The 23,745-nt window shown below is 38.4% G+C and overlaps 2 protein-coding genes across 2 annotated transcripts in view; one reads left to right on the plus strand and one right to left on the minus strand.

Moving 5' to 3' along the window:
- Positions 1-515: 515 nt before the first annotated feature.
- LOC110699992 (tropomyosin alpha-1 chain-like) lies at positions 516-2,086 on the minus strand. The gene is made up of 4 exons (XM_021877479.1): positions 1,988-2,086; positions 1,659-1,895; positions 764-1,563; positions 516-705 (listed from the first exon to the last, which is right to left on the minus strand). Exons 1-4 carry the CDS (start codon positions 2,084-2,086, stop codon positions 516-518), a joined length of 1,326 nt encoding a protein of 441 aa, XP_021733171.1.
- A 1,365-nt stretch (positions 2,087-3,451) lies between these two features.
- Positions 3,452-23,745, plus strand: part of LOC110699993 (triadin-like) — a 32,133-nt gene continuing 11,839 nt past the window's right edge. The window contains exon 1 of the mRNA XM_021877480.1: positions 3,452-3,660. Within this exon, the coding sequence (XP_021733172.1) occupies positions 3,452-3,660 (209 nt within the window). The remainder of the gene's footprint in view (positions 3,661-23,745) is intronic.

A 23,745-nucleotide genomic window follows, 5' to 3' on the forward strand; every position in this document is an offset into this window, starting at 1 on the left:
AAGATAGACAGAAAACCAAGAGTAATCGCATAACAGTTAGAATTTTATCAATTACAGAAAAGCTTCGTCTAAAACCAAAAAGGCAAGCAAATACCTCAGAAATCTAAAACCTTCAGAATTCTGGGGGGGGGGGGGGAACAGACACTATAAGTGTTCAATAGCTGAAAACTTCTAAAACTGAAGACCTTTTTTTACTTAGCTAATTTTTCAAAAACCATCAGATTAATGCGCAAGTTCAAGGCAAAGCAGTGAGAAGGAAAGCGGCAAATTCATAACATGAATAAAAAGCTTAGAACCAAGCTACAGAGTTAAACTGTTTTAGAACATAAAAAAAAATACGGCAGCCGCCCACAAGCGGAAAATTACAGCTGCCGAATACGTACAAAGGCAAAAATAAGGTTTGTACATTAAGGCAAGCTGAAGAAAAAAACAGAGGCAAAAAACATTCAGAAGCGGCATTTGTCATTTTAAGAGCAAGTGGATCCGCAAGATACTGAAGACGACTGCCCGAGTCTCTAGGCTTTAGTTAAAGGATCAGGCCTTCTAGCACCGCTGGGCTCCAAAGTGGCATCAGTTTTGACTGCTAAAGAAGCGGGCTGAACTTGGGTTTGAGCTTCTCTTTCTCGGTTATCAGCCTCCTTTGCCTCAATGGCTTCTTCTAGCTCTTCAACATCCAGACGGGCCTCAAGGTCTAGCTCAGCCTGGCTGGCAAAAAGCATGTGGGGGGTCGTTAGCATCTTCAGCCCAGAGCTCACACTGGTACCAGTCCAAGTCTAGGGCAGTATGGAGGGCCAACTTTCTAGACACCTTATACCCGTTGGTGTATGCCATCGCATACTCCTCCCTGGTATAAACCCTGACAGCCAACTGCGCCTCAACTTCAGCCAGTTTCTTATCAGTCTCCTCCAAGTTCTTCTTGGATTGTTCAAGTTCAGCGGAAACTTGGGAGGAGGACGCCTTCAGCGCTTTCAGCTGCTCTTGGGCATCGTTCAATTGCATTTGAACCCTGGAGGCTTCTTCATTTTGAGTTTGTAGCTGCCCCCGAACCAACCCAATAGTGGTTTGAGCTTGGCGCAGCTCTTCCTCCTTGGCGTCCAGCTGAGCCTGGACCCTTTGCAGCGTCTGATCTTGGACCTCGGCAGCGAGCTGAATCTCAGAAATTTGGGCATCCCGAGCCTGAACAACCGCCTCAGTTTCTCTCGCATGTGACTCCAGAACAGCTACCCTCTGCTGAAGCTCTTGAACTTCGCTGGCAGCACGGGCTTGGGCTTCATCGGCTATCCGACGCTCAATTATGGCTCGAAAAGAAGGGATGTCAGCTACCCCGTACTCGTTGATCAGTTTTTTCCCCTCGAGCACGGTAAGGAAGACTTCCTTTTCCATGGCCTCAAAGAAAGTCTTCAGAGTCTCAGCAGCTTGCTGTTCATATTTTTGGGCCTCTGCTGCCCTCTCTTCAGCAGCCTTAGCCTTCAGCTCGGCCAGCTCCAGTTCAGCTCGCGCGATCTCGAGCTTCGTCTGAAGCGTGTCAATCAACTCTATTGTAAGAGTCTGATTGTGCACAACCTGTCGACCCAAGGCATAAGTAAGAAAAAAAAAGGAAAAGAGAAAGAATAAAGAATTTTTAGAATTGAGAAGCTGAAACGAAAGTAAAGAATTACCTGCAACAGAAGTCGCTGGTTGTCTACAGCAGGGTCAGGGACCCTTCTGCTGGGCTCTCCTATCCCAGCAGTGGCCTTAAGTGACCACTCTCGTGCCCGATCCACCTCGGTCAAGCCAGAGAAGTTACCAAAGAAGGCCGCAGCCTCCTCTCGATGCCTTCCCCAAATAGTCTCTCGGACGCCAGAGGGGATGGAGATAAAGGGGGCATGGAACCCCATCTCTTCAGACCTAAAGTTCTGGAACGAGGAAGTGAAGGGGAAGGACCTTCAGCAGTCTGGTCCTTCGTCTCTTCATTAGAGCCCAGCTGGTCTCCTTCCAGGTTGATTACCTCAACCTCCTCTTCATTGTCCTGGTGGTTCAGCAGGGCGTCCGTCACCCTTTGAATCTCAGCAGTGAATCCTTCAGTAGTTTCGGCCTCGTCAGCCATCTCAGCTGCAACAGGTTCATTCGCCACCCTAGTGGCAGCCTCCTCATCATGGGAAAGCTTTGCAGCGCTCTCCTCATTTGGTGCCTCCTAAACCACCTCCTTCAGATCAGGAGTTCATTGGTCCACCTCCATTTCATGAGTTTCGGGAGGTGGAGGAGGGGTTAGTGGTGGAAGATTGGTTGGAGGAGCGGGAACCCGGGGAACTCTGGGAACCCTGCTTCTGCTTCTACCTCTGCCTTTAGCAGGCTCTCTTATGACGAGGCCAGGCATCGGCCTCATCTCAAACTCATTTAAGCCCATTACAGCCGGACCCGTTCTTCTCCTTTTCCTCTGGACCAGGGGTTGCTCGTCCATGCCCTCAGAATCCGAGGTTTCAGACTCCGAGAGATCTTCGGGCCGTACAGGAGCTTTTCCCTCTCCCCTTCTGCCCTCTTCCTCAGACTGTAGAAGTGGGGGGAAAAAAGGATTTGAGTAAAAAAAAAAACACACACACACAAAAAAAAACAAACGAAGTAAATTTGTAAAAAGCTGAAGGGCTTACCAAAGTCCTCGGCTGAGGCTCGTTTACGGATGTCCCCTGCTCGGCAGCACCAGAGGTTCCTTCACCTCCCTCTAAGGCTTCGATTGCCCTAGTAACCTCTTTGGCTGTCCGAGCGGCCTGCTCTTCTTCAGCAGCAAACGCTTCAAAGGATCCCGTTTTTCTAACTAAGGCTTTTGCTTCAGATAATCTGTAGCAGCCTCAATCTGAAGGCCCGTCGAATGTAGATGCAACGGACGGTCCTTCGGATCAGTGAGTGCGGGAGCACGGTCTAAGATGACCCTTTTAGCGTTTACTCCCAGCCGACCGTAGTCGATCCTTGAATTGGCCTCGTTCAGCTCTGAAAAAAGGCAGAATAAAGGAGTTAGCTTAATGAAGCAGACATTAAAAAATTCTGAAGTAGCTATGAAACGAAAAAGAAACAAATAGCATAAGTCCTCGACCCCAGCCGAAGGTACTTACCGTCTCTGAACTTCCGGCTGAGGCTGACAACCAGCATCTTCACTTGGAAGGCATAGTGGGTGTCTGGAAGCCATCTCGTCGGGATGAACTTCATTCAGCTAGTCCCCTGGGATTTTCTTGCTTCCCGAAGAAGTGAATCTGCTCGTAGCTTGGGTGGCTAGTGGCATCAGGGTCTTCAGGACCCAAGTCCTGCATATTTGGGTCAGGTCTAGAGAGATAGCGGGGAGCCCCGAAGAAGTGAGGGTGCTCCGGATCCACTAGAGCCCTAATCCAGATCAACTAACCTCTCTAGTCCTTGTCCGAAGAATCGTTCGGCCACATAGTCAGATATTGTGCATGACTTTCGATCCGCCACCAGCAGAGCCATGTTGACCATATCGGTTCTGGGTGTTCGGCACAAGCTTATGCAGTCTTCGGAAGCAGTGCAGGTTCGGGTCAACAGCAAAGAACCGGCAGACCCAGAGATATGTCATCACCCTTCGGATGCTGACGGGTGTCAATTGGCACAAGGAGATCCTGTACTTCATCAAAATATCCCTAACGAAGGGATTCAGAGGGAACCGAAGCCCATATTGTAACTGCTGAGTGTACACCCCCACATATCCAAGGGGTGGACGATGAATCCTATCAGTAGGCGCAGGCATTCGACACCAGTACCTATCTGCCTCAAAGATGTCATAGTGCAACTCTATCTGTTCGGCGAAATAGTAGGCCTCGGCGTTCCTGACCCACTAAGTATAGGGCGCATTTCTCATCATGGCTGCAATGGCTTCGTCATTCTGCCATTCAACATGCCCAGGGAGCAGATTCCAAGGCGCGGCAGGCAGAACCTCCTCCTACTCAGCGCCACCAGCCTCGGCCTCTTCTTGGGGAGCCGCTGCATTCAGAGGGGCGGCCGGGATACCCTCTTCCGGGTCAGCCCTAACTCTTTCCCCATTCTAAGTATCGGGACGGTCCCTCGAATCCCGAGCTTGACCTGATCATCGGGGTTGGCGTCCTCTTCCTCTAACCATTGTCGAATTTTCGAGAGAAAAGTCGAAAAAAGGGGAATTCTTTCAAAATTCAAGAAAATAGAAGGGAATTCGAAGAAATTTACCTTAGTCCGAAGCGAAATTCGCCGGTTTATCTAGTCGGAGCAACGAATGTTGACTTCAAGCCTTAATTTCGGGGTCTCAAGCGAAGTTTTGAAGAGGAATTGAGGGTTCTTGAGGGAGTTTGAGTGTGAATTTTTGAAGAAGTGAGGAAACAGAGTGCAAAATCGGCCTTATATTTCTAGAATTGGGAAGTTCAAGGGTCAGTGAGCTTAATTTCTCTTAAATACCTCACTAAGTAACCGTTAAACACACTCCCCTTTAAATAACCGCCCATTATCCGTCCAACTTCCCCACTAATTATCCTAATTACAGTTATTTCGTTAATGACTGTTTAAAAATTTAAATCTTTTTTATTTAATTAAATCATTTACTTCCCTCCATTTTTATTAAATCCAAACCCGACCCGTCATCCTTCTAAATTGGGTCTAGGGGGCAAGTTGTTTGGGTCCAATTAAGCCTAATTGGGCCTGGTCCATAAATGATTCAATCCAAGTCAAGGTCAAGGCCCAAGCCTCCAATCATGCCAAGTCAAGCTCAAGTCAACGGCCCAAGTTATTATGGTCATCCCATGTGACTCTAAGCCCATGTCTCCTCCTTGTTATGCTAAGGTATAAAAGCCTTCAATTACATAATTTATCATTCATACACATTCAAGCCTTAAGCAATTAATACTCTTGCATAACTTTCTCTATCTGTAGACACCTAAAAATGTCTCCCCGAAAACCAAACCCGTTGATGAACACCTTTCACCGCCATTATTGGTCGGCTTGATTATTTAATCTTTGGAGTGCTTAAATCCATGTTCTATCCAATATATTTCATGAACCAATCCAATTTCTAGCTCATTTCCCTAAACCATAACCTATTTTCCACTTATCGTGTCCACATCGCAAAACTAAGAGAAACTGATTTTATGGCTATAAAATTTTGATTCAATTATTATTTTTTTGGATAGGCCTTTAAATAAGCTTTCCAACCATATATCATAAGCTCAATTCCGAGCTATAACAAAAAAGATATGAGCAAAACACTAAACTCGGCCTAAAACCGACACCCTTCCACTAAAACGGCCATATTTAAAATCTTAAAATTAATTTTACCTGCTTCCAATTGGATTAGAAAGTAGACTTGATAATATTTCCAATTATATATTATATTCCTTATTCCAATTACGGATCAAAAGTTATGATGATTTTAAAAACGGGTAAAAAACTGGAAAAACCGCGCACAGTGCAAAAGCACCGTGTCACGGGAGTTTGCCCCGTCTAACGGTGCCTTCCCCTGTCTGACGGTGCCTGGTGCCGTGACACGGTACTGTACATCGTGTCACAATGCCATTTTTGAAGCTCTTTCGCGTCAAATTCCACCGTGGCACGGTACCTGTTGTCGTGACACGGTACCTACTGCCGTGACACGGTATTTCCCACCGTGTCACGGTGCTTTTTCCGTGAAATTTCCGCGTTTTCCCATACTGTGACACGGTGTACTGTACTGTGCCATAGTGGACACTTCCGTATCACGGTACGTTTGTTGTGTCACGGAATTTTCTCGTGTCTTTTCCGCGTAAATCCTTCACGCACTTTCACTTCCCGTAGATCAAATATTTCCCGCGTCACTCCAGTTTCCACCGCGTCACGGGATTATCCCCCGTTTGACGGTGCCTGGCACCATCTCACGGTGTTCTCTGCCGTGTCGCGGTGTTATTTTTTAGGGTTTTTATCTTTTTAGGGTTCCGTGTGTTCCCTTTGCTCATTTTCCCTATAAATAGGACACCCCTTTCTGCAGTTCGGGGCACCAATAATCATTCTCTCTCACCTTACACCAAAAATCATTCTCTTCTCCCTCTTTAACCTAATTTCTAGCCTCCTTATTCTTCCATAATAATTCCCCTAAACACTCCAAGAAGTCTATACTTAACCCGAGGTTCCGTCCTTAAACCAAGGCGTGAAAGGTATAATTAACTGAGGGTTTGGACCAAATCAACTCTACCTTTATTTAATTTAATTTCCATTTGCTTTACATTTTTATTGAAGTTACTAACAGTTTATTCATGATGTAGCAATTTAAAGGAACACGCGGAATGTGAGTAATTAATTAATTTAATTACTTATTTTATTTTTATATTGCTAGTATCATGATTAGGTTATTTTATATTTAATTTGACTAACAATTTATTGTTAAATTGCTTCCAATATTAATGTTTATTCTATTATATTTATTGATCACTATATTGCATGTTTAAAGGGAATATGTAATTGAAAATCACTCCTAATAAGATAATTTGGACAATCGGTTTAGGATCCTTTTTAATCTTGTTATTAAATCAAGTGATCACGATATTTTAGAATTATATGTTGCATTAATATTCAACCAATTTAGCTTAATAATAGTTGGAGCGAATTGAATCTTTGTTTGTATGCCTTTGAGATCGCAGGAATCACTTTTCACTATAAGAATCGAGTAGAGGTCAATACGGGCGAATGTGACTCCATGACTCACTTCGTACCATCATCCCCGATCCTCCTTTTGTGGTTCCGAACCATATGGAGTTAGTAATCTCATTTCATATCTTCATCAACCATTTTGATCCTCGTTACAAGTGTAACATTCAAACTAAACCAATACTGCGACTTGGCAAGATGTCACCGACAGTTTCATGAATCGTTACAAGTGTAACATTCAAACTAAAACTTCTGAACGTGAACTCTCCATTCTCAAACAGAAAGAGAATGAAGGCTTCACCGCTTACCTGAACAGGTTGAGGGAAACAGCTTCATTCTTGGTAGATCCTCCCAAAAAAGAGAGATGGTTCGTCTCTTTAGTCAAATTCTGACTCGTAAATATAGGGAACATCTCATATTTCTTCCACTGAACACTTTCAAAGCTGTATACGACAATGGCATCAATATCGAGGATGAGCTAATAAAGACTGCTAGTAGTAACAATAATAACACTTGGAAAAACAAGAAGAACGACCATCCTTCTTCTTCGTCTTCTAAGCACGAAAATACTACCAACAATATAAGCCAAGTTGATATCAATGAAGTGTTAGCTCTTGATGCTCCATTGCCCAAGAAGAAAAGAACTTACACTCCTTTAGGAATGACTTATGATGCGGCCTTTGATCGCCTTTACGGTCAAGATTTGATCACACCTATTGGGCCATTTCCAGAGCAATGTTGGACTTTGAAGGACGTCATTCAAGACTTGGTGGATGCAAACAAACTTCCTATCCCTCCAGGCGGCAAGAAGTAATGAACACAAGGCGCACAGCATATCCTTCGTGCAAGATTTCATGATTTCTTCTTTATCATTCATCTCCATTCCCCCATTCATGTCTAGCATAGGTTTTCCATTTTGAATTTTTATATGTTTCATGTGTTTCGTTCACTTTTTCCATTAATAAAATGAGCAAATTTCCTTTACATCCCGATCATAGAATTTTTCATTCATTCATTCATTCTCAAAAAAAAAAAAAAAAAAAAAAAAAAAAAAAAAAAAAAAAAAATCAATTACCGAACTAAACCCAAGGTACACCAATGACTTGAGGCACCTTTGCAACCCTGTCATTCCCTATTAACCGTTCAATCACATTCCATTTCTTCATCAACCATTTTGAGCCTCGTCTAACGTTTGGCCTTCATTTCTTCAACCCACATTTACTTAACCCTGGGATTGGAAGATGTGTAATTGTATAACGTTCAAATAGCAAGTAAAAGAAAAAAAGGAAGCAAAGCAACAATAAAACAATGTCTACGGGCAAGTGTTCCAATATCTTTGATATGAACACGTCTCAAATTACGTCTCTCATCGAGTGCTTGGTACCGTGCCTGAGAAACATGAATGCTAAGTGAGTGATGGACCGCATGATCTGAGATTTCCTACATTGATTCAAAGAATGAAAAAAAAAAGCAATAAAAAAAAAAGAAGAAAAAATGAAAATAAACTTGCAAAATTGAAAACAAAAAAAAAATATATGAAAAATAAAACTTGCAAAGTCTAATACACAATTACACATCTTGGGGATTCTCACGGGTCTTGAGCCTTGTACCCTTTTCTTCTTTAAACCGTCAACTTAACCACATTACAACCCTTGAAAGACCTCTTTGAGGTGTACATACACTTCTGCATAGTTCGGCTAGAGCTACATTGGCCTAATTCCTAACGAATATGTAGGCAACCTCACATTGAGGTGCGGCCGCATTCATATCTATATCCATGCATGATCGAGTTAAAGAATATCCAATGCTTACCCCTACCAATTTAGAGCTAGACTTGGGGGCTTGAAACCACATCATTTAGCCTACCCAGCCTAAAGAGTCATCATCTTTGACTCTTCTCACATCTCTTTCCATCACCATAACCTTTGTAGCCTCACCTTAGTATCACTTTCACACACTTCTTTCACACGTACATATCCATATCATCTTTCCCTTAGGAACCCTTTATCATGAAATCTTGTTTCAACACTGTGCATGCTTCATCATCTTTAAAGACGACATTCATTAGAAGAAACATTGTATACTTGCTTAGCTTTGTGACATGAGCAATATTTATTGTTTCATGCATCGCATAATGTGCTGAGAAACATTTATATATCAATGATATGTCATAATACAAAGCATATCGTTCTTAGCTCCTTGACCTAAGCAACATTCATAATCACTTCATCTATATACGTGCTTAGCTTCCAAACCTAAGTGACATTTAAGATCGCTTCTTTACACCATATATGATGCTTAGCTCCATGACTTAAGTTCATTCATCTATCGTGCCACATGATGTAATTGTCCTTAGCCTCTTGGCCTAAGAACATGCATCATGCATACATTATTTTCAGAACAAACAATTTAATCCATACGATTCATTTTGTCTTGCTGAAGGAGGAAGTTCAAAACTTCTTCCCTTTTTCGTTATTTTATTTTGGGGAAGTTCAAAAACTTTTTAAAAATTTTTATCGAGGGAAGTTCGAAAATAAAATTTCATTTTTCACGTCTTTCTTTTTCGAGAGAAAGTCGGCACCCTTCACTCGTCTCATGACAAAAATGATGGAAATTTTTTGCTTTTGCATTTCCGGTTTCTTGTGTCTACACACACACACTCAAACTATACACACACAATCACAAGTCATACTCATGTTATGTCATGTCGTGTCAAGTCAGTTGGTCAAGTCAATCATAGTCTATACGAGTCCCATGGCAGATTTTATTTTGCAGGTCTCAATTACAGCCCACGTCCGGGGACAAGCGGACCATCTACATCCCACGTCCGGGGACAAGCGGACCATCTACAGCCCACGTCCGGGGGCAAGCGGACCATTTACAGCCCACGTCCGGGGAAAAGCGGACCATTTACAACCAGCCCACGTCCGATGACAAGCGGACCATCTACAGCCCACGTTCGGGGACAAGCGGACCATCTACAGCCCACGTTCGGGGACAAGCGAACCATCTACAGCCCACGTTCGGGGACAAGCGAACCAACTACAACCCACGTTCGGGGACAATCGAACCACCATCATTTCACGGCGCAAGGTTCTCGATACACAGAGACTTGCAATCTCATCATCTGTCAACTTTCCTCAAGCATAGAAAGTATTATCCGGTGGATTTCTTCAAGCATAAAAAACCGCCAAATTCATATGTCGGCTTTCCTCAAGCATGGAAAGTATCATCTGGTAGATTTCTTCAAGCATAGAAAGCTACCAAACTCGTCAGTCGACTTTCCTCAGGCATGGAAAGTATTTCAAAAGAACATCATTCGGTGGATTCCTTCAAGCATAGGAAGCTACCAAGCTCATTTGCCACCGATACACTGGTGTTAGATAAGCATTCTATCCCTTTACTCTTTTATCTGTAGAACTAACATTTTTCTGCAGGTATCGACATATACAAAGTGATTTAGGATCGCAGAACGTCTTAAATCATTCTCCGTCCCTATCGACTACGTTGGCTATCATTTTCGAATCTGACGTTTCTAAAAACTCAGTCAAAGTGGGGGCTTCTGTAGACACCTAAAAATGTCTCCCCAAAACCAAACCTGTTGATGAACACCTTTCACCTCCGTTATTGGTCGGGTTGATTATTTAATATTTGGAGTGATTAAATCAATGTTCTATCCAATATATTTCATGAACCAATCCAATTTCTAGCTCATTTCCCTAAACCATAACCTATTTTCATTCCACTTTTCGTGTCCACATCGCAAAACTGAGAGAAACTGATTTTAAGGCTATACAATTTTGATCCAATTATTATTATTTTGATAGGCCTTTAAATAATCTTTCCAACCATATATCATAAGCCCAATTCCGAGCTATAATGAAAAAGATATGAGCAAAACACTAAACTCGGCCTAAAACCAACACCCTTCCACTAAAACGGCCATATCTTAAAATCTAAAAATTATTTTTACTTGATTCTAATTGGATTAGAATGTAGACTTGATAATATTTCCAATGATATATTATTCCAAGTTACGGATCAAAAGTTATGATGATTTTAAAAACGGGTAAAAAAACTGGAATCACCGCGCACAGTGCAAAAGCACCGTGTCACGAGAGTTTACCCCGTCTGACGGTGCCTTCCCTCATCTGATGGTACCTGCTTCCGTGACACGATTCCCACCGTATCACGGTGCTTTTACAATGTAATTTCCGCGTTTTCCCATACCGTGACACGGTGTACTGTACTGTGCCACGGTGGATACAGCAGTGTCACGGTACGTGTGCCGTGTCACGGAATTTTCTCGTGTCTTTTCCGCGTAAATCCTTCACGCACTTTCACTTCCCGTAGGTCAAATATTTCCCGCGTCACTCTAGTTTCCACCGCATCACGGGATTTTCCCCCGTCTAACGGTGCCTTCCCCCGTCTAACGGTGCCTGGCACCGTGTCACGATGTTCTCTGCCGTGTCGCGGTGTTATTTTTTAGGGTTTTTATCTTTTTAGGGTTCCGTGTTTTCCCTCTGCTCATTTTCCCTATAAATAGGACCCCCCTTTCTGCAGTTCGGGGCACCAATAATCATTCTCTCTCACTTTACACCAAAAATCATTCTCTTCTCCCTCTTTAACCTAATTTCTAGCCTCCTTATTCTTCCATAATAATTCCCCTAAGCACTCCAAGAAGTCTATACTTAACCCGAGGTTTCGTCCTAAAACCAAGGCGTGAAAGGTACAAATAACTGAGGGTTTGGACCAAATCAACTCTACTTTTCATTTATTTCATTTAATTTCCATTTGCTTTATATTTTTATTGAAGTTACTAACAGTTTATTCATGATGTAGCAATTTAAAGGAACGCGCGGAATGTGAGTAATTAATTAATTTAATTACTTATTTTATTTTTATATTTCTAGTATCATGATTAGGTTATTTTATATTTGATTTGACTAATAATTTATTGTTAAATTTCTTACAATATTAATGTTTATTCTATCATATACATTGATCACTATATTTCATGTTTAAAGGGAATATGTAATTGAAAATCACGCCTAATAAGATAATTTGGACAATCGGTTTAGGATCCTTTTTAATCTTGTTGTTTAATCAAGTGATCACAATGTTTTAGAATTATGTGTTGCATTAAAATTCAATTTGTATGCCTTTGAGATCGCAGGAATAACTTTTCACTATAAGAATCGAGTAGAGGCCGATACGGGCAAATGTGACTCCATGACTCACTTTGTACCATCATCCCCGATCCTCCTTTCGTGGTTCCGAACCATATGGAGTTAGTAATCTCATGGATTATGAATGGGGTGTAACCTTCATGGGTCAATCGTTGTTGCCTATCGTTGTCCCTTAATCGTGGTTGCCTTTTATGATCCGTGAACGGTTTACAAGTTCCTTAAAAACTTGTTGGCGGCTCCCTACTTTCCTTGTCCCTAATCGTATACGTCAATTACCACTTCCTAAGAGTGTCAAGCATATTCACACATGCTTAATGTAGGCGCACTTCAAACGACGCCTACTCTCTCTAAACACTGTTTGACTTCGGCATCGGAGGGGCCTTCCTCGGCACAACCCCCGAGGCCAGTTTACGTGTGTTTGCTGTGCAGGAAACCCTCGGCCCAGCATCACTTGGACCGAGTCAGTCTTCAGCCACATCTCAGGACCTTCGGCAAGGTCCCATTGTTTTCACCCGAAACAGTGTTGTTCACCGGCAATCGATTTGCTATGAACTGTTGTTCAACTAATATTGTGACCAAGTTGTTAATGACTGAAAAATAGCTTCTTCATTTTGCATAGACAAATTGGTTTACAAGCCACTTGGTATCAGATGTTTAAATTAACTCAATTACCAGCAATTATTAAATGACAGCTTCCGATACGACGAAGATATGAACGCTAGGAGAAGAGTACAGTGAGAGTCAGAGGAGAGAGGAGAGATGAATGGCTTGTATGAAATTTGGTGTTTTCCAGAATGAAGAACAAACGGAGTTTCAAAAACGTTAGGAAACGTCCAGTTAGTTGCCACGTCACCGAAATGCGAAAATAACAATAAAATATTTAAGTAAGTCCTCATAATTGCGAATGTGCCATTATATTAACAAACTTTGTCAATATGCCATATAAACCGGGCATAGCTCATTTTTGCTGAACTTAACTTATTTTTACTAAACTGAAATAAATTTTAATGAATGTAATTTTTGGTTTTTTCATCAAACATACCTCGTGAGTAATTCGCTTATTCACAATATACCCATGAAGCTTTTCAACTATACCATATACCTCCGTGTAGACACCTGATTGTATCTCCACAAAAACCAAACCCAGCGATAAGTATCTTTCACGTTTTGATTTACGAGTTCAGTAAAGAGTTGAAGAGTTTTGCAAAGTTCTCTTAGACCTTGACCATATTTCTAACCTTACCCAAAGTGTTATAAACCCAAAATCATTCATTTCGTGTCCAACTCATAAAAACGTCAAAACCAGTTTATTTTGGTCCATATTCTTAGTCCAATTACTGTTTAGTTGGATGGGGTTTGAAAAACGTTTTCCAATAATATATTATAAGCCTAAATAATCTGACTTAAAACGAATAAGTTATTACTTAAATACTAAACCGAGCTCAAACCGATTCTAAGCCCACCCTTAGTCTGTACAAATGATTATATGGAGTCCAAATATTTTATTTAGGCCCCATTAGATCATAATTCTAATCCTAAATCAATTAGGATTCTTTTAAAATATTCTAGAAGGTTCTAAATTTAGAAAGATTAAAGAATTTGAAATTGAATAAAACTCCACCTTTTGATAATCTTTGTTCAATCCAAATTCAAATACGTCCGAATATATTTTGCATAGAATACCCATTAGGAACCAAACTCCGTATGTGGTTTTTATCCTTGCAAAATCATCGTGCCATGTCTGGAATATCGCACCACGATAAGCCTGTCGTGAGGCGATAGTGTCCAACGCGGTGTGGTAATTTTGTTTCCCCGAGACAAAAGCAATTTTTTTTTCAATCAGAATTCTTATCTTTTTTTTATCGTTCATTCAGCTCTCTTTTTATCTTATAAATAGAGGTCATTTTCCCCATTTCAGATTATGGACAATAAACATCAATAAGCTACAACCACTTAGTCCTTATCAAACACCTATGTTCTTAGCCTTAGCCTAAACACATCCTTGGTACTCCCCAAAATCATCCACAATACCTCCTTCGCAAGATTCAAATACTCCAAGTCATACTAGACGTTGTCTTCGACCACGACGTGGAAGATTGATAGTTTAGGGGGTTTGGTCTCAAATATATACTTCAATTCTTAATTAATTATTTTTGTTTATTGATTTAACTTTCTAACGCATGTAGTGTTTTAATAAAAAGAAGGTTGAGGCATCAAAGTGAGTAATTCAATTTCCCTTTTAATATTATTTCAATTTTGGAGTAGAAATAATGTTTAGGATGTTATTTTAATTTCTAATATCATATTTAGAATGTTGATTTTGATTGCTAGTATCATGTTTAGGATAACACTTTAATTTTGTTACTAGTGACATGGTAGGATTTGTTAATAATTTGTTTAGTATCATGCCTAGGATCTTACTACTAATGATATTTTGACGATGTTTTGATGATGATTTTTATTTTGATTTAGACTTAATATATATATGATTTTAATTCAAGTGATCACCAATAATAGATTTGATTGTGCAGTTTCAATAAACCATTATAAATAATACAGGTTCAGGGTTTATTTGATGTATGTATGTTTATCAAAAAGCTCGCATGAATATCTAAAGAATGGAGTAAAATCATATCAATCTCTTTTAAGTTGGGTACATACTATCATCCCCGAACACCCAGGCATATTTTTGAACCACTATGGAGTTAGCAATGTGAATGGGGTGTAACCTTCACACCCGTGAACGGTTTACAAGTTCCTAAAATTTGTTGGTCACTCTTTTTCTCTAGATTCTTTTTTACTATCGCAATGCTTAAAAACACGAACCATAGTAGGGCGGAGTTAAAAATTCCCTACACCCCGAGTTTAACAAAAATGCTATGAACCCAAATGACTAACGGACATCAACTCTGTTAATTATTAAGGGTTAATTGTACCACGTGGCATTGTTGATTGGCTGTTTTTTTTAATCTATATTTATTAATTATTAAAAAATTAAAAAATCAAAAATTAGAAAAAAAAACAGCCTAAACCCCATGCAGGAAACCGCCCACGGCCTCACTCCCTCCCGCTAGTGCTAGACCTCCCCACGCCGGCGACCGCCCTACGGCATCACTACCCCGGAAAATCGAAACTCTAAAACCCCAAATTAAAACCCTAGCTTTTAATTTTAAGGTGTTTTAGGGTTTTGAGGTGGTGGTTTTGGGGGATAGGGCGGAGATGGTAGGGGGAGGAGCAAATTGGGTCCGCCGGTACGGGGGAGGGGCGTTCGGGGCAGACGGGGAGGTTTCTTTAAGGGAGGGAGGGGTTTAAGGTTACGGGGATGGTAATTTGGGGGAAGGGGAAGGGCGATTTCAAGGGGTTAGGTCAGGCTGGCACCGAGCGCCGGTGTAGGGGTTCAGGGGGATTTGCGTCAGCGTCGGCACCAGCATAGGGTTCAAGGGAGGTGGCGGTGGCGGGGGCATATAGGGTGGCTAAGCTAGGGTTGGTTTTTATTTTTCACTTATTATTGAATAATTATTTTAAAATTTAATTAATCTGAAAAGAGAATCAATTAGCAGATACAATGTGGTACAATTAACCCTTAATGACTAACGGAGTTGACATCCTTTAGTCATTTGGGTATTTGGGGCATTTTGTTAAACTCGGGGGTATATGGTGTATTTGAAAAGTTCCATGAGTATTGTGAATAAGAGAATTACTCAAGGTATTTGGTGAAAAAAACCTATTATTTTTTCAAGGTGAAGTGAGCAGTGCCTAATTATTTAATTATCCTCATATATTGTATATATAAAACAATAGTGTAAGTGGATCATATTATAAATTGAGCTATAAAAACCATTTGCCAACATAATTTATTCCAATAACCAGATTGATTTTCTTAACTAAGGATAATTAAACAATAAACACTCTAACATGTATGGGAAGAGATGAAGAGCTAGCCAATAAAGAAATTTTATAACAGTATATTTGTAGTCTTAGTGTATTGTAGTCGTAATTAGCACCTTTAGTTATGAAATAAAAATGACCCAAAAGAATGAACTTAATTATCTCCATAATTCGATTCATAATATATTTAGTACACTAGTAGAAGAAAGCAGATTGGCCCCGGTTCAAAACCCCTCAATGCCACTGGTTTTGAACCGTTAAGCATTTGAGGGATGCCAATACATCTATAAAAAGCCACCGGTTCAAAACCGGTGGCAATAACACACATTGGCACCGGTTAACCGGTACCGGTGCCATTGCTTGTATATTTTTTTTCTTGCACTAATAATAATAATAAAACCTTGTACACCAAATATTAATTCTGCCATTATAATTGATATTAGCAATAATAATTATATAATGATTATTAATAATTATAATTAACTATAATTAGTTATAATTAATAATAATTATAAGAATAATTTCTAAATTGAACTAAAAACCACTATACATATATAGATATTAATAATCCCAGATACAATAAAAAAAAAGTGTCATATACATATATACAAACAATACTAATTACTTAATAATGTAGTTAAAAGTTAATAAAATATAAATTCAAATAAAAGTGACATTTACAAATTAAAGGTGATGAAAGACGCCAACATGTCTCGAACTTCATTAAGTTACTTGCTTGTCAACGGACCTTTCTTTTGTACCTTGCAAAACTTGGAATACATAGAAATTATGTTAGAATTAATTACTTAGGTTAAACATGTATAAACAATTTTTTTTTTAAATTAAATACCAAACTTGATTTATTATACGTGGCTCAAATATATAGAATGTTTCTATTAATTTTAAGTATAAACAAGCAAGTAATAATCAAAGTCATGCATTTACAATTTCACTTAGGTCAAAATGGCCAAAAATAAGGCATGTATGACTTCTACTTTGCCCAATTTCTACATTTCTTATCAAATGCACTAGTTCATTCTCATAAAATGTCAATAATACTTAGTGCGTGGTGGCTAAGGCTTGAAATCACATAAAAAGATCATTTTACTATGTTTTAGGATGCATTTCCATCCAAAATGGCCCAAATACGGCCTATATGACTTCTACTTGCCCAATTTCAACACTTCTTATCAAATGCACTCATTCTTTCTCATGGCATGTCAATAATACCTAGTATTAGGTGGCTAAGGCTTGAAATCATATAAAAACAGCATTTTACTAAATTTTAGGATGCATTTTCATCCTAAATGGCCCAAATAAGGCCTATATGACTTCTACATTGCCCATTTTCTACATTTCTTAACAAATGAACTATTTATTTCTCATAACATTTCAATAATGCGTAGTTTATGTGGATAAGCCTTGAAATCACATCAAAAAAACATTTTACTAAGTTTTAGGATGCATTTTCATCCTAAATGGCCCAAATAAGGCATGTATGACTTCTACTTTGCCCATTTTCTACATTTCTTTTCAAATAAACTATTTCTTTCTCATAACATGTCAATATTATCTAGTCTTATGTGGCTAAGGCTTGAAATCACATAAAATGAACATTTTACTAAGTTTTAGGATGCATTTTCATCCTAAAAGTCCCAAATAAGGCCTATATGACTTCTACTTTTTCCATTTTCTACATTTCTTAATAAATGAACTATTTCTTTATCATAGCATGTCAAAAATACTTATTTTTAGGTGGATAAGCCTTGAAATCACATCAAGAGAGCATTTTACTAAGTTTTAGGACGCATTTTTATGCTAAATGACCCAAATAAGGCCTATATGACTACTACTCTGCCCATTTACGACATTTGTTAACGATTACACTCATTCTTTCTCATCACATGTCAATGTTTCATAGTTTTAGGTGTATAAGGCTTGAAATCACATCTAAAGAGAATTTTACAAAGTTTTAGGACGTACCTCATCAAGCTGTATAGTGTCCATACAATGAGTCACTATGTCAAGCATGAATCTCATCACGTATAGGCCATAATCAACTTTATTATCTTGTTTTACACACTAGCATAGGAACAAATCACATGAATCAAACATGCATGGAAAATTAGCAATAATTTACGCAATGTTTATTAAGATAATCACAAAATCGTGTGGCATTAATTACCATCAGTGATTTTCATGTAGGACCCTGAGGAGCATGACAATGAAGCTTCTTCATAACACTATAGGAAAGTAAATTCAAATTTCATTAGCCTGACTACTAAATTAGTTAGGTAATGATAATCAACACTAGGTAGCTGTAATACCCCTAATTTTTGGAAATATTTTCTTAATTATTTTAGTAATTTCTTTAATTATTTGAAATAATTAAATAAATTATGATCTTGGTTGGTCCATACTTTATTAATTCATGTTGTATGCCATTTTTTTAAATTAATTATTTTTCTGGATTTTACCTTAATAATACTTAACAACCTTAGCTTAATTATTATCTCATGATTTAAAACTAATCTTTGTTTTGATATTATCTATATATTATATAATAACTTGATTTAATTATCAAATTCAATTATTTTATTTATTATTTATTGTAGACACCCAAATGTGTCTCCCCAAAACCAAAACCAGTGATGAATACCTTTCATGTCATTTGATTATTGAACATAGCGAAAGTGTGAAAAGTCTAGTGATGAGAATGCTTTTATTAAAATATCTCTTCTTTCAGTTTTTGAAAATATTTCTTTTCTTACCCTATTTTTTGAAAAATGTGCATTTCAGTTTAGTTTGATCCATGATATGGGTCCAATAATGGTGTAGTTGATGGGGTTTGAAAAGACCTTTCCAACGATATATTATAAGCCCAAATCCGATGAATAATGAGGAAGTTATGACCAAAATACTAAACTGGGCCCAAACCGGATTTTACCTACGACCCAATGATCATGTGGAGGGTCCAAAGGTTTAATCCTATTCCTATAATAATTAGAATTAATTAGAAGCTTCCATAAGTTTTTAAAAGATCTTAATTATCCTTTTTGAAAAGATAAGATTAAAGAATTTGAGTTAAATAAAAACTTTCCTTTTTTAAAACTTTCCTTTTCTTAAATCCTAATTCTATTCGAATTTAAAGATGTTCAAAGACAATCAAATATTATTTTCGTGTCTCATAATATTTATCCAAATTTTATATGGTTGGATAGATCTTGAAATTATCTTTCCAATGATATATTATAATATTAAATCCGAGCTATAATGAAAAAGATATGAATGAGATATGAAACTCTATCCAAAACTGACACCGTCCCACTATTTCGGCCATATCTTTTTATCTACAAAATATTTTAATCTGATTCATATTGGGTTGGAAATTAGACTTCAAGAAATTTCCAACGACATATCATATGCCTTATTTGGACTTCTAGATCAAAAGATATGATAAAAACAAATCCGTAAAAACTGTTGTCCATCTAGTTTTATTTCGATTCGAATTCGGATTCTTTTCTTATTCTTCGACTCTTTTTTTTCTCTATAAATAGAGGTCATATCTCCCCTTTTTCAATCACCATTTCTCATTAATTTCTCTCTTTTCTAAACCAACCCTTTTACAAACACAATTCCTCATACATTAGCACTAGACACACCTAGCAAAGTTCGAAGTTGCCTTCGCCCTAGACGGGAAAGGTTTTAATTTCTGAGGGCTTGGTCCCAAATCTATATTTCAATTATTTAATTTAATTTTTTTATTATTATTTTCCTTGAAGTTACTAATGTGTGTATTCTGTTATTAGAAAGAGGTACGAGGCATCCAAGTAAGTGCTTTAATTGATTTATTGATATTATGATATAGAAATCATGCTTAGGTTGTTATTATGATTCCTAGCGTCATGTTAGGGCGTTTTGATCTTCTTAGTATGATATTTAGGGTAAAGAATAAGTTCCTTAAATCAAGTATGATTATTTTGATGTTTCCTGCGATGCCTTTTATTTTCTTTCCTAATAGCATGTTATTATCATGTTCGGGTTAAAGCTTTGATTTTTATTGTTTAGTGACATGTTAGGGTTTGTTATTAATCTTGTTAGTATCATGCCTAGGATCTTGCTATTATGCTTTAACATGATGATGATGATTATTGATTATAATTTCTATTATGATTATTTTTATAATTGTTATAATAATTGTTATGATTATTATTATGTTGCTTGATATATTTATTGTTATTGCTTTATCACACCTTTTATGCATGTTTAAAGGGAATTGGTACTTGTAATCACGCTTAATAAGATAATTAATAATCTTATTTAGGGTTAATTTGATTATAATTCAAGTGATCGCCAATAATAGTTTATTTGTGCATTATATTCAACCAACATAGATCAACAGGTTTAGGGTTAATTCTATTGATTGCATGTTAGTCAGAAAGCACACATGAATACGATCAGAATAAAGTAGAGGCCTATTATTAGAGCAGGTTCAATCTCGTTTAGGTTGGATTTGTACCTTCATCCCTGAACTACCAGTCATGGTTCCAGACCTATTGGAGTTGACGATCTCCTGGATCGTTAAGCTAAGGGATGTAACCTTCACCTCGTGAACGGTTTACAAGTTCCTAAAACTTGTTGGCGACTCTTTTGCTCTAGCTTCCTTCCCTTTAGACGCCACCGTACCTTAGTGTATGATCACAGTGGGGTTCAAGTTTTGGGTAATGCTTGAAATATTCCCTATATTTTTTGGCGACTCCACTGGGGAGGATTTCTATTTTAATTCCTGAAATTTATTTCGGCAATGATTTAGAATGAGTGGATGAGACTCAAAAAGTTCTAAGTATTTCATGTGCGTGATTTTGATTAACATTATTGTCATATGCATAAAAAATATCTCATTGGAAAGACCATCCGTAATGAGTTAAAACATAGGATTTTTACACGTAGGAAATTTGATGAATATCTTTCACAACTAGAATCGAAATAATGCTGCGCGAAACTAGAAAATTTTATCGAGCACAGAAAGCTGCTGAGGCATGTAGGAACTAGCGTCAGAAAATAGAGTTTAGCGCCACTGATTTGACTCTGGCGCCTGTCGCCAGGCGCCAAAGCCAAATTGTGGCGCCGGCCTCTGTTTGCTGGCTCCAAGTTCTTCCAATACCGAGCCAAAAATATGCGTTCTAATTTCGACCAGTTTTTAGCACTGTTTGCTCGATCCTACTTCCTGATTGAGTTTTTCTCACTTTTCTGAAACCCATATCTGTTCTATATATGGACATAACCCTCTGTGAATTCATGCTCCATCTACCTGATTGAACGCTCTGTTCAACAAAGGGTACATCCGAGAATGTTGAATTCATCACCAAACCATGGAAGCGAGTTTTTCTTAACTCGCGGTGTCCCGTCCACTCGCGCCAACCCTTCACGGTAAGACTTCCGCGCGGTGCATCCGGACAATTAACCATGGACCCTCTTTGACTAACCCATATCCCGAACTTTAGAGAACTAGAGCCATGGTTAGGTTGCAAACTCATTGCATCATGTTGTGACTACTTGTGCATCTCTTACTTGTGCATACTTATTATGTGACTAAGCTAACCGTTTGGTTTGACTTGTGTTTGTAAATAAGTCTTAATAAACTAATTAATGACTAAAGGACTTTGCTTAATTAATTAATTAATTAATTTGATCTAATAAATATGTCTAAAATCGAGTCATAGTCCATTTAAGTCAACCCGGATTTTTATTCCCGTATACTGCACAAACGTCAATTTGTTTTGGTCATAGACGGAGTTCTAAGAAGAAATACGAGTCGTACAACCTATGGATCTGTAGCCCCGAGTTTTATCTTTAAATTGGCGTTGGTTTAATCCCAATCAAAGTCACAGATAAAAAGTTATGACTAAAATACCACAGCCTATCCAGTTTAATGCACATACGTGAAGTCTTAACTTAGTCTTTGCTTGAGTCTAATCACATAGTCTAGCCACATGGTCGTGACACAAGTCTTAACATGTCACTAAACTCACTAGTATTAGCACACACTTTGTACATACTCTTTTCATACCATGACCATGTCTTAGGTTCATTCATGAGTCGGTTTTTTCCGTCATTTGAGTTGGGGGAACATTCTATTTCTAATTTTTTCATATCTCCCCATCTACATGCTTTCTCCATATCACAATTTCATTCTTCCTACCTTCTTCCATCCATGCATGTTGAATCGAGTTTTAGTCATGTGATTGACAAACAAAAAAAAATGAGGGTAATGATGAAACAAATGCACAAGGCAAGCTTCTCACCAAGATTTCATGCTTTCTTCTTTTTTTTTTCAAACCCTTTCCCCAATAAGTCTAGCATAGGCACCCTTCATCCTCCTTGAATTTATTTCTTAGAGTTTAATTTTTACCCTTCACTTTTTAAATAAAATGAGCATTTATTTCCTTACATAGGATCATTGCATTGCAATATATATATATATATATATATATATATATATATATATATATATATATATATATATATATATATATATATATATATATATATCATAATTGTCAAACTAAGCACAAGGTGTACCAATGATTTGAGGCACCCCTTGTAGCCACATCATATTGCCTTTCACCTTCAAATATACAATCTTTTCTTGATAAACCACTTTGAGCCTCGTCTAACGATAGACCCTTCATTTTCAACCCATATCTACCTAACCTTGGGATGGGACAGTGTGCAACTTATGCAATTTCATAAAAAGCTTGACTGACTTCAAAAGATTAAATGGCAAAAAATAAATAAAAGTGTACAAAAGGGCAAGTGTTCCAATGTCTTTGACATGAAAATGTCTTTAATAAGAACACGTCCCGAATTGCGTCTCTTATCGAGTGCTCGGTACCGTGCCTGAGAAACATGAATACCAAGTGAGTGATAGACCGCATGATCGGGATTGCCCACACTTATAAAAAAAATGCAAAAACAAAAAAAGAAAAGAGAGCTAAAAAAAGAGTTAAAACCCTCAAGCATAAAAATATAAAGTTTCAAAAGCAAGGTTGCACACCTTGGGGGCTTATCTAGGGTCTTGAGCCTTTATCCCCTTCTTCTTTAACCTTTAGCCTAACCACGTTACAACCCTTAAAAAGACCTTTTTGAGGTATACACACACTTGTGTGAGGTTCGGCTAGAGCTACGTTCGGCCTGATTCCTAACGGATACGTAGGCAACCTCACATCGAGGTGCGGCCGTAATAAACATGCATTCATATTCACATTCACATTCACACATCATGGTCATATCAAGGGATCTCCAATGCTCATCCCTATTCACTTAGAGCTAGACTTGGGGGCTTGATCCTTACATCATTAACTTACCTAGCCAAAAGAGTCACCACCATTTGACTCTTTTAAAAAAAAATAACTTTCCACACACTTAGCCTTTGCGGCCTAACTTTAGTGTCACTTTCACACACTGCACAGATACCTGACCAAATATACTTCCCTTAGGAACCCTTTGTCATGAAATCTTAACACAACGTTGAAGCATGTCTTGTCATATCAACATCGCTCATCAATCAATCATCATTACATCACAAAGTATGAAGTACTTAGCCTCCGCGCCTAAGTTACCTAAATACTTTCATTATCGAGTCAACTAGGATAGTTTAAGATGTTACAATCCTCACTAATAGAAAACAGCTTAATTCCGACGGAATTTTTCCGTCGGAAACCGTATTTCCGATGGAATTCCGTCGGAAAGTGTCGTCGGAAAAGTATTCGTAGGAAAATCGACATTTTCCGACAGAATTTCCGTCGGAAACACTTTTCCGACGGAATTTCCGTCGAAAACACTTTTCCGACGGAATTTAGCGTCAAAAGAGGTTTTTCTGGTACGGAAAAGTCCGTCGGAAATTTTCGATGGAATCAGATTTTGTCGGAATTTCCCGACGGAGATTCCGTCGAAAATTTCTTTAAAAAAAAATCCCGCACCACCAGCCCCCACCACCAGCTACCACCCCATACCACCAGCCCACCCAACCAGACCCCACCGCTCA

This window comes from Chenopodium quinoa, unplaced genomic scaffold, assembly GCF_001683475.1.
Source record: "Chenopodium quinoa cultivar QQ74 unplaced genomic scaffold, ASM168347v1, whole genome shotgun sequence".
NCBI classification, from domain to species: domain Eukaryota; kingdom Viridiplantae; phylum Streptophyta; class Magnoliopsida; order Caryophyllales; family Amaranthaceae; genus Chenopodium; species Chenopodium quinoa.

Bases quoted from the DNA above. Each gene is read 5' to 3' on its own strand.
- LOC110699992 (XM_021877479.1), bottom strand. From the start codon at position 2,086: ATGGCTGACGAGGCCGAAACTACTGAAGGATTCACTGCTGAGATTCAA. The intron at 1,896-1,987 runs GTAATCAACCTG...TCCTCGTTCCAG, and splicing joins ACAATGAAGAGGAGGTTGAG to AACTTTAGGTCTGAAGAGAT. The intron at 1,564-1,658 runs GTAATTCTTTAC...TTGGGTCGACAG, and splicing joins ACCAGCGACTTCTGTTGCAG to GTTGTGCACAATCAGACTCT.